Genomic DNA, 12,696 nt, shown 5'->3' with positions numbered 1-12,696 from the left:
CACTGCCACATGATACATAATGTACGTAGTAGCACTGGAATAAATCAACTTTTAATGGATGGCAAATGGGTTTAACATGTTGTCTGTATACTGTTCGCTGTTCCTTCATTTTTGCAGGTGAACTTTTGTCCTAGCAAGGAGAGACACCATGGTCAAACCATTAAAGACTATCTTCAGCTATGACTACAACTCTCTTTTTTTGGCAACTGCAGACAAAGCTTTAATTTGTGATCATTTATTTTCCATAAAAAATAATAATAAAAAAAAACAGTCCAAACTCACCCCCATGTGTGTCCTCCAATCTCAAACATTGTCACACAAGGTCCCCCACCAAGGAAAAGGGGAGTGACAGTAGCCTAAAGTCGACTGTGACACTGGAAGGTGGTCTGGCACACGTGTTGACAGATACAGACACCACGCAGTCTCTTCCTGTAAATCTGTGAGGCAGGGACATTCTAAAATATGATTACAGGAGGCTGTATCGACATAAACATAAACATCACTCCAGAGGACACACAGCTGCCGGGGCGCTGATCCAAGGAGAACTATGGGGGCTGTACACACACACACACACACACACACACACACACACACACACACACACACACACACACACAGCCATTAATGCTCAAATAACAACCTACTATTCATGTCCACATGCACAAACAAGGCTCAGCCTGGTGAATTACGGCCAAATCAGGAGGGACTTGGCAGCACACAGTTATCCCGCTAAGAGTGGCAGAGTCAGTCACCCTGCAGTTGTTGCTATACAACCCCGAAGACATGCAGCATCTGGAAACACAGGGCACCTTCCCATAAGAGCACAGCATAATTAAAAGAGCTATTGTTTTTATCATGTTAATATATGATAAGGAGTACTTGTGATTGCGAACAAGCACATACGTCATTGTTTCACAGTGAAAGCCAAAGTGGAAAATTGGCCAATTACGTAAGCCCAGTTTAACCACAGATACCCAGGCTTAGTTAATGTCCTGAGAAGGTAAGCTTTTCATTACTTTTTCTACATCCGGCCATTACTCTTTCTTGTGTGGAAGCGTGAAAGGCAAGAACAGAGGGATCAAATTACCAGGGGTTCCCCCACCCTAGAGGTGTACTGAAGATCAGTCTGCAGCAAGAGAATGACCCTCGGACAGGGGAAGGACGAGAGGACGAATCAGCTCGCAGGGTGTTGACGATCATCCCAGAGAATGAAAAGGTCCTCTGGGGACAGCTTGTGGCGGGCATGGGGGGGAGGGTCATTGATTGAATTCATTAGGCCCCCACTCTTCTCCCCTGTCTGCCCTGAGAGCTAATAGCTAGAAGCTGCATTATGCTTAATGCCCTCCCTATCGCTTTCAGCTAACTTGGTTTGGCATACACTTGGGGAAATGAGAGAGAATGGGGAGTATTGATCCTGGTTTTTGGCCTTTTTACTGCACATTGTTGGAGTCATGGAGAGTGGGTGCGAAAGGCCTTTTCATACCGTTGAATGTTGTTTGAGGGTCATTTATTGCAGCATCAATCACTCCTCTCGTTCTCTTTCTATCCTTTTAATTGTAGCCTTACCTGTATCTATTCCTCCGTTGCTCGTTTCTCTCTGAGACAGAATTAACTGATACAAATGTTGTCTGTTGGAGGCTGCCAAAGCTTCCCTGCCTCATTTAGCTCTGAAGGAAGAAGAGCTCTTTTCGGAGCCCTCAAGCCATATGTCAGGACTTCAAGTACCACAGTCTATGTTAGTATGCATACAAAGTGTATGCGCATGGGTACATTCAGATAGACACCCATAATGTATACACATACTGTAGCTTCCCATGTGTTCTTTATTTGACAGAAAATTCAGATTTATATGATCATATCTCATATCAGGTACTGTTTTTATCAAGATGCATAGATCGACTTCCCAATACTTGTGTTAGAGACTGAAATTACCGTCTTATCTGTTAATGCCTGATCCCCCAGTACATCACAATTGAATTAGGCACTCAAAGTCACGTTATCGATTGATACCTTTTACTAAAGGGAATGTAAGTGATTTCTTGCCATCACACTGCACAGCAAATAAATGCATTGAAATTATTCAAAGACAGGCATTAGAACAACATTTACTGTAAAAACTTGACAAAAAGAAACTAAAGTATGCTACATTAGAATAGAATGGGATCATGACAATGGGATCAAATAAATAAAAAAAGGCCAGAGAAACAGTTACAAAGCAGTTAATTCCCCTGAATTCAAAGGAAAGTAAAGGTGCTTATCAAAATCGACAGAACAAGTAAGAGGAGCTTTATGAAGGCTTTCTATAACTATTGCATGAAAGGGACAATAAAAATATCTTAGTCCATCATTCAAACTCCTCAGAAAGATATTTTCTTTCTGGTCTTAAAGGAGTAATGGAAGGTGAGAGGTTTGATGCTCATACTGTATATGGGTGGATGGATGAAGCTTAAGCCAAGAGACGATTAGCTTAGGTTAGCTTGGACTTGTAGTTCAGCTCCGTCATTCAGTCAAAGTATTATTTTAAGTTAAGTTTCTTTATTATTCAATTATATATACTGTATAACAAATAACGTTGTGCTAATTTCCTTCTCCCTTTCTCTGAATTTAACAGGGAGATGGCTGTGGGGATGAAGGAGTTTCTAAAGCTATTGATCCTAATGGGAGTCAGTCTGAACCTTGAGATAGAAGTGATTACAACAACACTGTCGGCACATTTACATAAGGTAAACCTTTGGTGATGGGGCACAGACTTATTCAACCTCCAAAGCGGAAAGCTGCTGTTAAACGCATCACTTCCTGTCCAACTGAGCTGCCTTGCGACAATGTCGTCCGACGACCATTTGTTAACAGTGCCATACTGAGATTTTTTTTATGGAGATGATGAGCTTAATAACCTTTGTGTCAACTCATTTGGCAATGGCTTATACTAAATGCATAATGACTTGTATATTAAAAAGTTACGCACTGTAGCTTTAAACATCTGATTCAAAACATATTTCAAATTTTCAGCATAGTGATGTTACACAGGAAAGTGAGGAATGCATGCATGCTCATTTATGTAACCATTATTCACGTTAGGCCTTTGCTTTATATACAGAATAAGCTTAACACTCTCATACACATGACTCTTGCATTGTTCAGTATATTACTTGCAGCTGAGCAGGCACCTACGCCAGCAGTAGAGGACAAGCATGGTACCACCAGATGAGATAGCCCCAGGCAATGGCCACTGGTGGGACTCACTCAAGAAAGTGGGTTGCATTATGTGTTTACTGTACTGTATCGCCTTTGAGCACTGCAGAGACAGTGTGTGTGTGTGTGTGTGTGTGTGTGTGTGTGTGTGTGTGTGTGTGTGTGTGTGTGTGTGTGTGTGTGTGTGTGTGTGTGTGTGTGTGTGTGTGTGTGTGTGTGTGTGTGTGTGTGCGTGTGTGAGGGTGGAGAGGGGGTCACTACAGATGTCCTTGCCTTGAGCTTTCTCTACATGAAAACCATGGATGCTCTGGAAGAATCGCTCGCACAGAGTGATATCACGTTGTACAGCAGGAATAATTCCTGGAGTCAGATATGTAGGGTTCAATCTTGAAGCAGTGAAAGAGAATGGATGCTGCTCTTATTAAATCAACCACCTGCACTTCGCTAATTGAAAAATTTGAATATTTCAACAATAGCAAGTATTTTATGAATTTAGCAGCTGTTTTCCTCCATTCTTCACAAAAGACTGAACAAACATGCTCCAAAGATACTAGAGTGTAGATGATTGTCTGTGGCAGTCAAGTCTGGAGACATTAAAATCAGCCAAGAAAAGATAAGTGTGACAGTTAATGGAAATAAAGATACAGTTACACATTTAGCTACGGTGCGAGAGGCGTTGATCCAAGCGGGAAGCACATGAGCTTGCTGCCCTCTAGTGCCTAACACTCCAGCTCCCTGTGTCACAGCAAAACAATATGTCACGGTTGGGGTGAGAATGAATTATTCATAAATGATGGGCCAATAAAGCAGTATTTCACAGATCTTACAAATGAGATGTATTTGATAATGTGGGGCAGATATAAAAAATAAATATAATTCCAAAAGAATATTATCTTTTGGACAAGGTTTTTGATAAATTAAAGTGATATCCGTAATACCTAAAGTATAGGATTTAATATACCCAGGGGTTTCTGCAGCAGTGTAAATGAGTGGATTATCAACATCAGTACTTACCCTTTTTTTTATATCAATAAAGTGCCGATCATGTGATCTCCAAGCAGCCGAAATGGCAACCCAGGGCCTTTTAAAAATGACCTGTTAAAGGCCACATGCGCTATTTCATGTTAGTTCCTTACTACCCCTCTCTGAATGTCAACAGTTTTTTCGCTCTCTCTCCCCCAGATTAGACTAGTGGTGCCAGTCAGCTCCAGCAAAGGGGCGGTTCAGGTTTAATGCTTAAGCTTGGACTCCCCCCTTACTTTCTCCACACACATTGGCCAATCGCCCTGCGTGTGCATAACTGAGCATATTACTCCGGTAGTGAGTCACCTGAGAGACTGAAGAGGGCCTGCCGGACACAGCAGCCATTTTACAGTATCAGTTCCTATTACAAGAAACTATCAACTGCATGACCAGAGACGGAAGTTGGAGTCAAACTGGTATGAAAGGTTATTGGTTTTGAGAAAGTTTTATTGTTGTTGAAACAAATATGCTCTTTCTAATCAATGTGTTCTGGCTAGGATGTGCTATGACATTTTTGGGACTGTTGCTCTGTATTTGGACCACAGGCTGCTGTGGGTCAAAGCTCAGCTCAAACTCCTCCGTTTTCAGTAGATCCTGAGTTGCACTGTAGTCATGTTGTTGTGGTCTCTGAGGTTGTTCTAGTGTTTAAGAGAGTCAGCCATATGTATGATGGTGAACCACATTGTGCTTTAAGGGCCATTCCAGTGGTTTGGCATTGTTTTGGTTCCCATGCCACACAAATAACATAGTGTTTTTACAATTAATTAAATTACTACTAGAATGTGAAAGAAGTATTAACGTAAGTATTAATTTCTTTTATATACACTCTGACCTTAATAATTTTTTTTAATGATTACACCTAATATATGGGTCTTTGCATTCACACCTTGTTATCTACATTTTTTATTTCTTGTTTAAACATTAACAACATCCACATAAGATGTATTCAGATACAAATCACTTCTTAATGCCAGAAGTAAATGTGGTAATAGTATCGGTTCCATCAGGTCTACGAAATGTTTTTCATAAAACAGGTGTTTAGCTTATTGCTTGTTTTTTTGTTTCAAATATTTTTATTGAAAGCATAAGTGCATATCACTTGACATTTACACGCAATAAGGAACTGCTTCAATTACAGTTTTACATTTTTTTCAAACATAATAGAAAAGGTAAAGGAGAGAAAAAAAAAGAAGAAAACCACAAAAAGGAGGCAAAACATTTAAAAAAAAAAATCCATCTACCCATCCCTTAACCTACCCAACCGGGGCTACGTGTGATTTTTATGTGTATGTTCAAATTGTTTGTTGATCGAGAAATGAAATAAAAGGTGACCATATTTTTGAAAAATGCTTCAATTTATCACTCAAGATAAACCTAATACGTTCTAGGTGCAATGTGTCTGTTAAATCTGAAATCCACAGCTTCACTGGAGGAACCTCATCACCCTTCCAAAATTAAGTATGAGTTTTTTTGCTGCTATTAGTCCATAAGAGACAAAGCGTTTTTGAGAAGCAGATAGTTTGCTAAGTGCCTCAGAATGCCCAAAAATAATCATTCTAGGGTATGGCTCTAGTGTCATTTTCAGAGTTTTGGAGAAGATCCTGAATATTTCGGTCCAAAAGCTCTCGATTTTGGGGCAAAGAGTAAAGCTGTGGGTTAAAGTGGCCTCTTGGATCTGACATTTGTCACAGGAAACATTGGGGAATATTTTGTTCAGTTTTGATTTCGAGTAGTATAGCACTTAAACTGAATTAGACAGTGTCTGGCATTTATGGAGCAGGTATGAATATAATTTAAGCTATCGTCCCATAGGTCATTGGGAATTTGCTGACCCAGCTCCTCCTCCCAAGCACGCTTGTAGACCTCAGATGAAGGGGCGTTAATGTTTTGTAGAACATTGTAAATATAGGATATCAACTTCTCTGAATCCGCCTGTCTGTTAATACACAAGTCAAGTTTATCTGGGCTTGCAGTGTTGAAGTCCGGCAAGTGTGTTTTCACATATTCCCTGACCTGAAGATATCTGAAAAAATTATTAGAGTTTAGTTTGTACTTCTCCCGCAGATCTTGAAAGGAGGAGAAGGTACCCTTCAGGTATTGGTCACCCACCACGGTTCTAATCCCCTTGTCCTTCCACTGGACAAAAGCACCGTCTAATGTAGAGGGTTTGAAGGAGGGGTTATTTGCGATTGGGAGAAGGAAAGACATATCTCTCAATTGAAGACAGGACTTCAACTGCTTCCAGACTCGTATGGCAGCATGAATTAAAGGGTTATTGTCATATGTTGACCTATTCAATGATACTGGGGACATGACAATTGCACATGAGAAAGGCAAGCAGTCCTCTCTCTCCATTTTTAGCCAATCAGAATTGAGATCGGTGTCATCCAGCCAAAAAATTACGGTTTTGATGTGCATTGCCCAGTAATAGGCAAGGAAATTAGGTAAGGCTAGGCCACCACTTTTTTTGGATTTACACAGGTGCTGTTTACGTATTCTGTGGGTATTGCTTGTTTTTTGGGGGGGAAACACCTTTACTGTTTTGGTTCACTCTAATGGCTCTCATTAGCTTTGGTTGTACGCTAACAAGTTTGTCAAGTTAAAAAGTGATAACCTGTCAATGTTGTGTTCACAAAATGTTGTGGTCAGTATATCAGTTAATGCCAGTTCACGAAAACCATGGGGGGAAAAAAAAGTCTTAAAAGTATACACTGCATATCAATACAAATGTGACAGAACTTCAACTTTAAAACACACTGTGCTTTAAGTCCTTCAGGGGTCAGAGGTCAGCTCAGGGGGAAGGGGATTTCAGGAGACTCGGATGACTGAGCAGAAATATTTATTGAAGCTTGATGAAGGAGAACAAGACACTAGCACAAGTGAAACACTTTGTATTGAGACCCATTTCTGACAGTCAATCCCTAGGATCACTGTTTTTATCTCGTACTACTACGCATATAAGATTTTTCAACACTAACGGCATAAAAGGTTTAAAGCATATCCAAAATAAGGTTTTTATAAGCATGTGCAAACATTCTATTGGATACTTAATCATAAACAAGTAACTATGGCAACTTAAATCATGTTGTCTGTCCTTAGCACACCAGGACTTGGGCGCCAAGCATATCAATGTTTAGGGTCTGAGCTGAACACAGTGAACAATAACAACCTTAGAGGCTAAGGAATTGAGATTTACAGCTGACCTCACAGTGTCTGCTTACAGGCAACAAGCTGAACTATCGTCTGAGAGAAAGAGAGACACAGACTCGGAAATAGCTGTAATATTTATCATTAATATTAACTAGCCTAAGGAAGGAACATTTCTTCCCACTCACGGGTAGCCCTTAAAGTACAGATTTTGAGGAAGAAGAAATTACCATTATTTCATGTTGTTTTTATTTTATCATAACGTCTGGGTGCCCTGAAGATGTCTAATTATTTTAATTTTTTGATACAAGTAAGAGGTTTATGTAGTGTTATTCAAAATGATAACATTTGAAAATGTGACTTTTTTTCAGTCATTTTGAATGGAATAAAAGGTGAAGCTGTGAGCTTGGGAAAATCAATACTTGCCAGCTGCAAAGGGTCAGGTGTGTTAATTATACACTGCTGAGCATATAATTATGGAATATATGCCTGCATGCCTATTATACAGTAATAATGTATAATGTATATTTTTTCCCCCACAGTATCTCTGGCTATCTATATCTCCATCTCGCCTCATAAGGATTGTGTGGATACTTCTTTCTCAATGAATCACCAAAATCAGCCTGCAAGATGAAAAGCTGGAGCAAGAAATTCAAGAGTCAAGAGCCTGACAGTGTGGTTGGGTCCTCCTCTAGCAAGAAGAGCTCCATTAGTGATCCACCAGCAGGGCCTGTGTGGGTTACTCACACACCCACACCAGATAACATCACAGAAGATAATGATGCTCACTCCACAGGCTACACAGCCAGCACGCCACCTTACAAGGAGAAGGAGAACGATGACAAAATAAGGAGCATGAAGAACCGGCTGAAATCCCTCATCCCTCGGTCATGGGGGGGAATGGTCCATAAACAGACAGGGGAAAGTGATAGTTTGAATGACTCCGAAACCAGCAGCAGACCGATCCAGATCCGGCCAAATGGGACCAGGGTGAGCCCCCCTGTAAGTCCCTTGCTTGAGCGCAGGAACTGGGGTGAATCACTGGGCAATTCCAGCCAGAACTCCCATAAGCCTTTGCTAGGGGAGAGCCATTCTGATGGTCTGTTCTATCAGGGCCTACGAGAGGAATCTCTACTGACCAGTATCCACCCTGCAGAGTACTACGCTGAGAAGTTGGAGGTATACAACCTGAAGTACTCTTATCTGAAGTCCTGGCCAGGGTTGCTCAGACTTCTTGCCGGACTTCAGCTCCTGTTTGGTGGCATGGTCATTGCTTGTGTCATCGCCTACGTCCACAAAGACAGCGAGTGGTCCAACTCCTATGGACTCTATAATGGTGCATATAACAATGGACAAGGCATGTCTGGGTACAGCTACACAGGCCCCATGACTCCCTTTATACTGGCAGTAGCGGGACTCTCTTGGATTATAACTCTTCTTATTTTGGTGACGGGAATGACTATGTATTATCGCACCATCCTCCTCGACTCCCCCTGGTGGCCTCTGACGGAGGCCTTCATCAATGTGGCCATGTTCCTGCTCTACATGGCAGCAGGTATTGTCTACCTGAACGACTTGAACCGCGGGGGACTATGCTTCATGACAATAGGCGTTAACCCCATTGTGGCCAATCTGTGTCGGGTTGATGGGGGCCAAATGGCGGGAACAGCTTTCATCTTCATCAACATGGTCATGTATCTGGGAAGTTTCGTGGTGTGTCTGAAGATGTGGAGGCATGAGGCCACACGTAGGGACAGGGAGTACTTTTTGAACAAGGTAAAAAGTGCAAAGTTCCCTTAGAGTGTTCACTGTCAGAGCCTTTGTTCTCAGCTTCCATAAATATTTAGCCCATACTTTATCTCCTTTCTGTGTGATTCATTGAACTCTGTCTGTGCTGCTCAGTCACAGTCTCTCAGGTTTCGGCATTATTCTAAACTTTTATCTTTTGGGGTAATTAAGTATGTTACAAATCAACACCATAATTGTTGGTGGCAAGAGTATGTGAAACTACTCCTGATTACAAATGAGACAACAAAGCCCCAAAACATATCGCAGATCAAATCCAATAAATTAAGATTTTAAGACAATCTGCAGTGAGTGCACCACTTGGCGGTATTGCCATGCCAGCTTTTTCTCCTGTCCTATGCCGTGTCAGTGCAACAGGATTTTTACCAAAAGCTGTTAACTGTATATATTGGCCATGTGGTTGTCTTTGTATAAACTTGCCAGAAATAGATAGGCCTACATTAAAAGTGAATGTGTGATACTTGCTCAATGCTTGTAAAATAATTAGAGCAATCTTTGTTGATGGGGTCACAACTAATGCTAGCAGCCGATAGCTATAAAAAGTAGCTATTGAATGAGGAACAAAGTTGCACCTGGCTATAACTAATGGTAAACCTTCAATTCCCGAACTGGCAATAGCACATATTGATATAGCAACACCACATTGTAATTTGCATAGTGGCAGGTTAAGATAAGATAAGATAAGTTTAAAGCCTCTACGAGGATTGGCGGTAGTTTCAGCTACATGCTAACATCAGAAGGTGAACATGCAATGTTGAGCTGGCAATGTTTTACCATGTTACATTGTTAAAATGTTGTTGAGATGTTTACGTGTGGAACCACATTGCCGACCCTAGAGCTGCTAGCATGGCTAAAAATATATAGCTCACACATGTGGCATCGACTATGGGCATCCTAATAATAATGTTAACACAGTTATACGACGCCTTGTCTACTGCATGTATAAATCTGCATGCTCAGTATAGTATACTGCAATTTAGGCATATTAAAAAAAGACATGGCATGTCTTTGGGTATGATGCAAGTACTATGATTGTTCCCTTCAACCGCTATGGAGCTTAATACTGTTTGCAAATAGAATCCACCACAGCCAACACCTTCAGGTGAGAAACATCATGGTCAGCTAATGTAGTTGATGTCAAATGAGAAAGGGTGAGAGGCCAGGAGTGAACATAATTCCATCTCCTAGCTGAGGGACAGCCACTTTGGTTGCTTAGGCTGAAGCAAAATAATGGAGCAGTTTTTTCACTGGATGTGCTCAGAGCCAAATCAAAATCTTGCTCCTAGCTAGGTCTCTGAGGAAGCTTCTTGTATTGACGACACAGGCCTGCACACGTAGTGATGTATTGCTAGTCAATAGATACTTTCATTTGTTTGTTTATATTTTCTGAATAATACTTTTTTCTCTTTTCTGTTTAGCCCCAGGACGAGTTTCACCAGTCCATCCCACTAGCCCCTCAGAAAATAAAGCGAATATCATTCAAAGATGAAATGGACAAGTCTCGTAGTAAAGATTTGATCAATCAATATACCATCCCTGAGTTGCATAACACCCCAAAAGGTGTGACCAGAGCCACAGCGACTGAATACACGCCCAAAGTTCACATCATTGCAGACTACATCATGTGAGTGAACATTTGAACTATCCATGTTAAGGGGTTATATAAATATTCTGACTATTTATATATACTGTGTACCAAATACATTCTGTGTATACTCAAACCCATTTGACAAGAAATTGGAATCGCCATGTCATGACACCTCCTAAAAATCTTTCCCATATAGAAAGTATCCAGAGATCAGCTGTGTGGAAGAACGGGAAAAGTACAAAGCTGTTTTCAATGACCAGTATCAGGAATACAAGGACCTTCACAGAGACATCAGCACCACCCTCAGTAAGTTCAGAGAGCTGGATGCCATGATGGCTCAACTAACCAGGGATGGAAAGAGCCAAGAGGTGAGACCATTTCTGTTAACTATACAAACTATTTCTGTGGTAAGCTTCCAGGATTTAATTGAAAGTGAAAAGGTCATAATTAGACCTCCAAATGTATGAAAAATCTTCATACATCTTGTCATTGTGATGCAGACTAATATGTGTGTCACAGTATGTGCAAATCATTTGGTTGCTTTTCTTTTAGGATCAGCAGCGGATTCAAAGCATTTTGAAGAAGTATCAGCAGAAAAAGAGTGTAAGTGATATTATTTTAATTTTAAGTGGCAAACAAACCATTTTTAACATTAATCCAAAAGAGATGTCTTAGAATTGCTACTGTTGTTGGTAAACACCAATGGAATATTTGTTTTCTTCAATAAAGCTGATGTCCATTGATGCAAATAATACTTCCTCCATCATGAAATATGGGTAATTCTGGGAATTCTCATTTAACACATTATGAGAATGAATTGGGCAAGAAGACGGGAAGAGAAAAGGTGGAAAATGACTTATGTAGTATTTAGTTAGTAGATATTGCAGCCATTAATTGATTTTAAACATGTTTGTATTTTTACAGGACCCTTCCTTCCTCGAGAAAAAGGACCGCTGTGACTATTTGAAAGCTAAATTAAGCCACATCAAAAACAGAATCCGCACTTTTGAGGAGGAAACCTCGGCAAGTGGTCAGGCATGAAGAAGAACAGGACGACATATCTGCAGCACCATGATGAGCGGAGAGAATAAATACCCTTTTTGACAAATGGACAAAGTTTTACTGATTTGTACATCAAGATAAGATAAGAGTTGACATGGAACCTGCACACAACGAGCTACAACATCACTGAATGGGCTAAATGGTACACTCCCCTTCTATAGCTTTTGTTACATGTCATGTTGTATTTTCATCATTTATGTCGACGCAGATGATCAACCTGTTGATTCAGGGAATGTTTTATATTAAAGTTCTACCAGTGATTGCATTTTTTTATTTGTTTTTACAAAAAACATTAATAAAGTTTTTTATGACAAAGTTGTGTCTTACTCGCATTGAGTGTTCTTTCTTATTTTCAACTCCTTTTTGGTCCTGCGCTCACAGTTGGTTCAACGTTTGTATCCTTTAGTTTGGTAATATCTTCATTAGACTTCAGAAAAAAGTACCTTTGACATTTGGCATATAAAAATGTAGGGTTCAATCAAGTGAAGAGTATTGAAAGCTATAAGCACTTGGTGGAGTATTTTGAGTTTTTACTTTTCAAAACAATCTATGAAGCTCAACATTACTTAGCCTACTACTAAACATCACAGAGCAATTTGGGTGATAGGAAAACACTAGATGAAACCATGGTCATTTTACAGATACTGTCTATATGTTTTTTTCACGGCACCTAAACACATTTTTCATTTGACTGTGAAGTTCTTACACAAGATTTGTCACAGGCACTAAGAGAAAACATCTTGGTAATGGGGGTGCTTAAGAATAGTCTATCTTGTTTATCTTATGGAATCGAATGCTATTAGGCCACACTCTTCAGCAATAAATCTATCTTTACATTTTCTGTGGCCTGCTAATTAATTTCTCAATTCATCGGTTCG

At 40.3% G+C, this 12,696-nt stretch overlaps 1 protein-coding gene across 1 annotated transcript; it reads left to right on the top strand.

Moving 5' to 3' along the window:
• Positions 1–7,992: 7,992 nt before the first annotated feature.
• LOC307255371 (MARVEL domain-containing protein 2-like) lies at positions 7,993–11,797 on the top strand (the record flags this gene model as incomplete). Its single annotated transcript, XM_080034053.1, has 5 exons — positions 7,993–9,138; positions 10,587–10,792; positions 10,953–11,124; positions 11,309–11,359; positions 11,681–11,797. 5 exons carry the CDS (start codon positions 7,993–7,995, stop codon positions 11,795–11,797), a joined length of 1,692 nt encoding a protein of 563 aa, XP_079890179.1.
• Between the last annotated feature and the right edge of the window lie 899 nt (positions 11,798–12,696).

This window comes from Ammodytes marinus (genome assembly GCF_949987685.1).
Source record: "Ammodytes marinus genome assembly, chromosome: 9".
Taxonomy (NCBI): Eukaryota; Metazoa; Chordata; class Actinopteri; order Uranoscopiformes; family Ammodytidae; genus Ammodytes; species Ammodytes marinus.
Note: the sequence above shows the minus strand (reverse complement) of the source record. Positions and strands in the feature narration are given on the sequence as shown.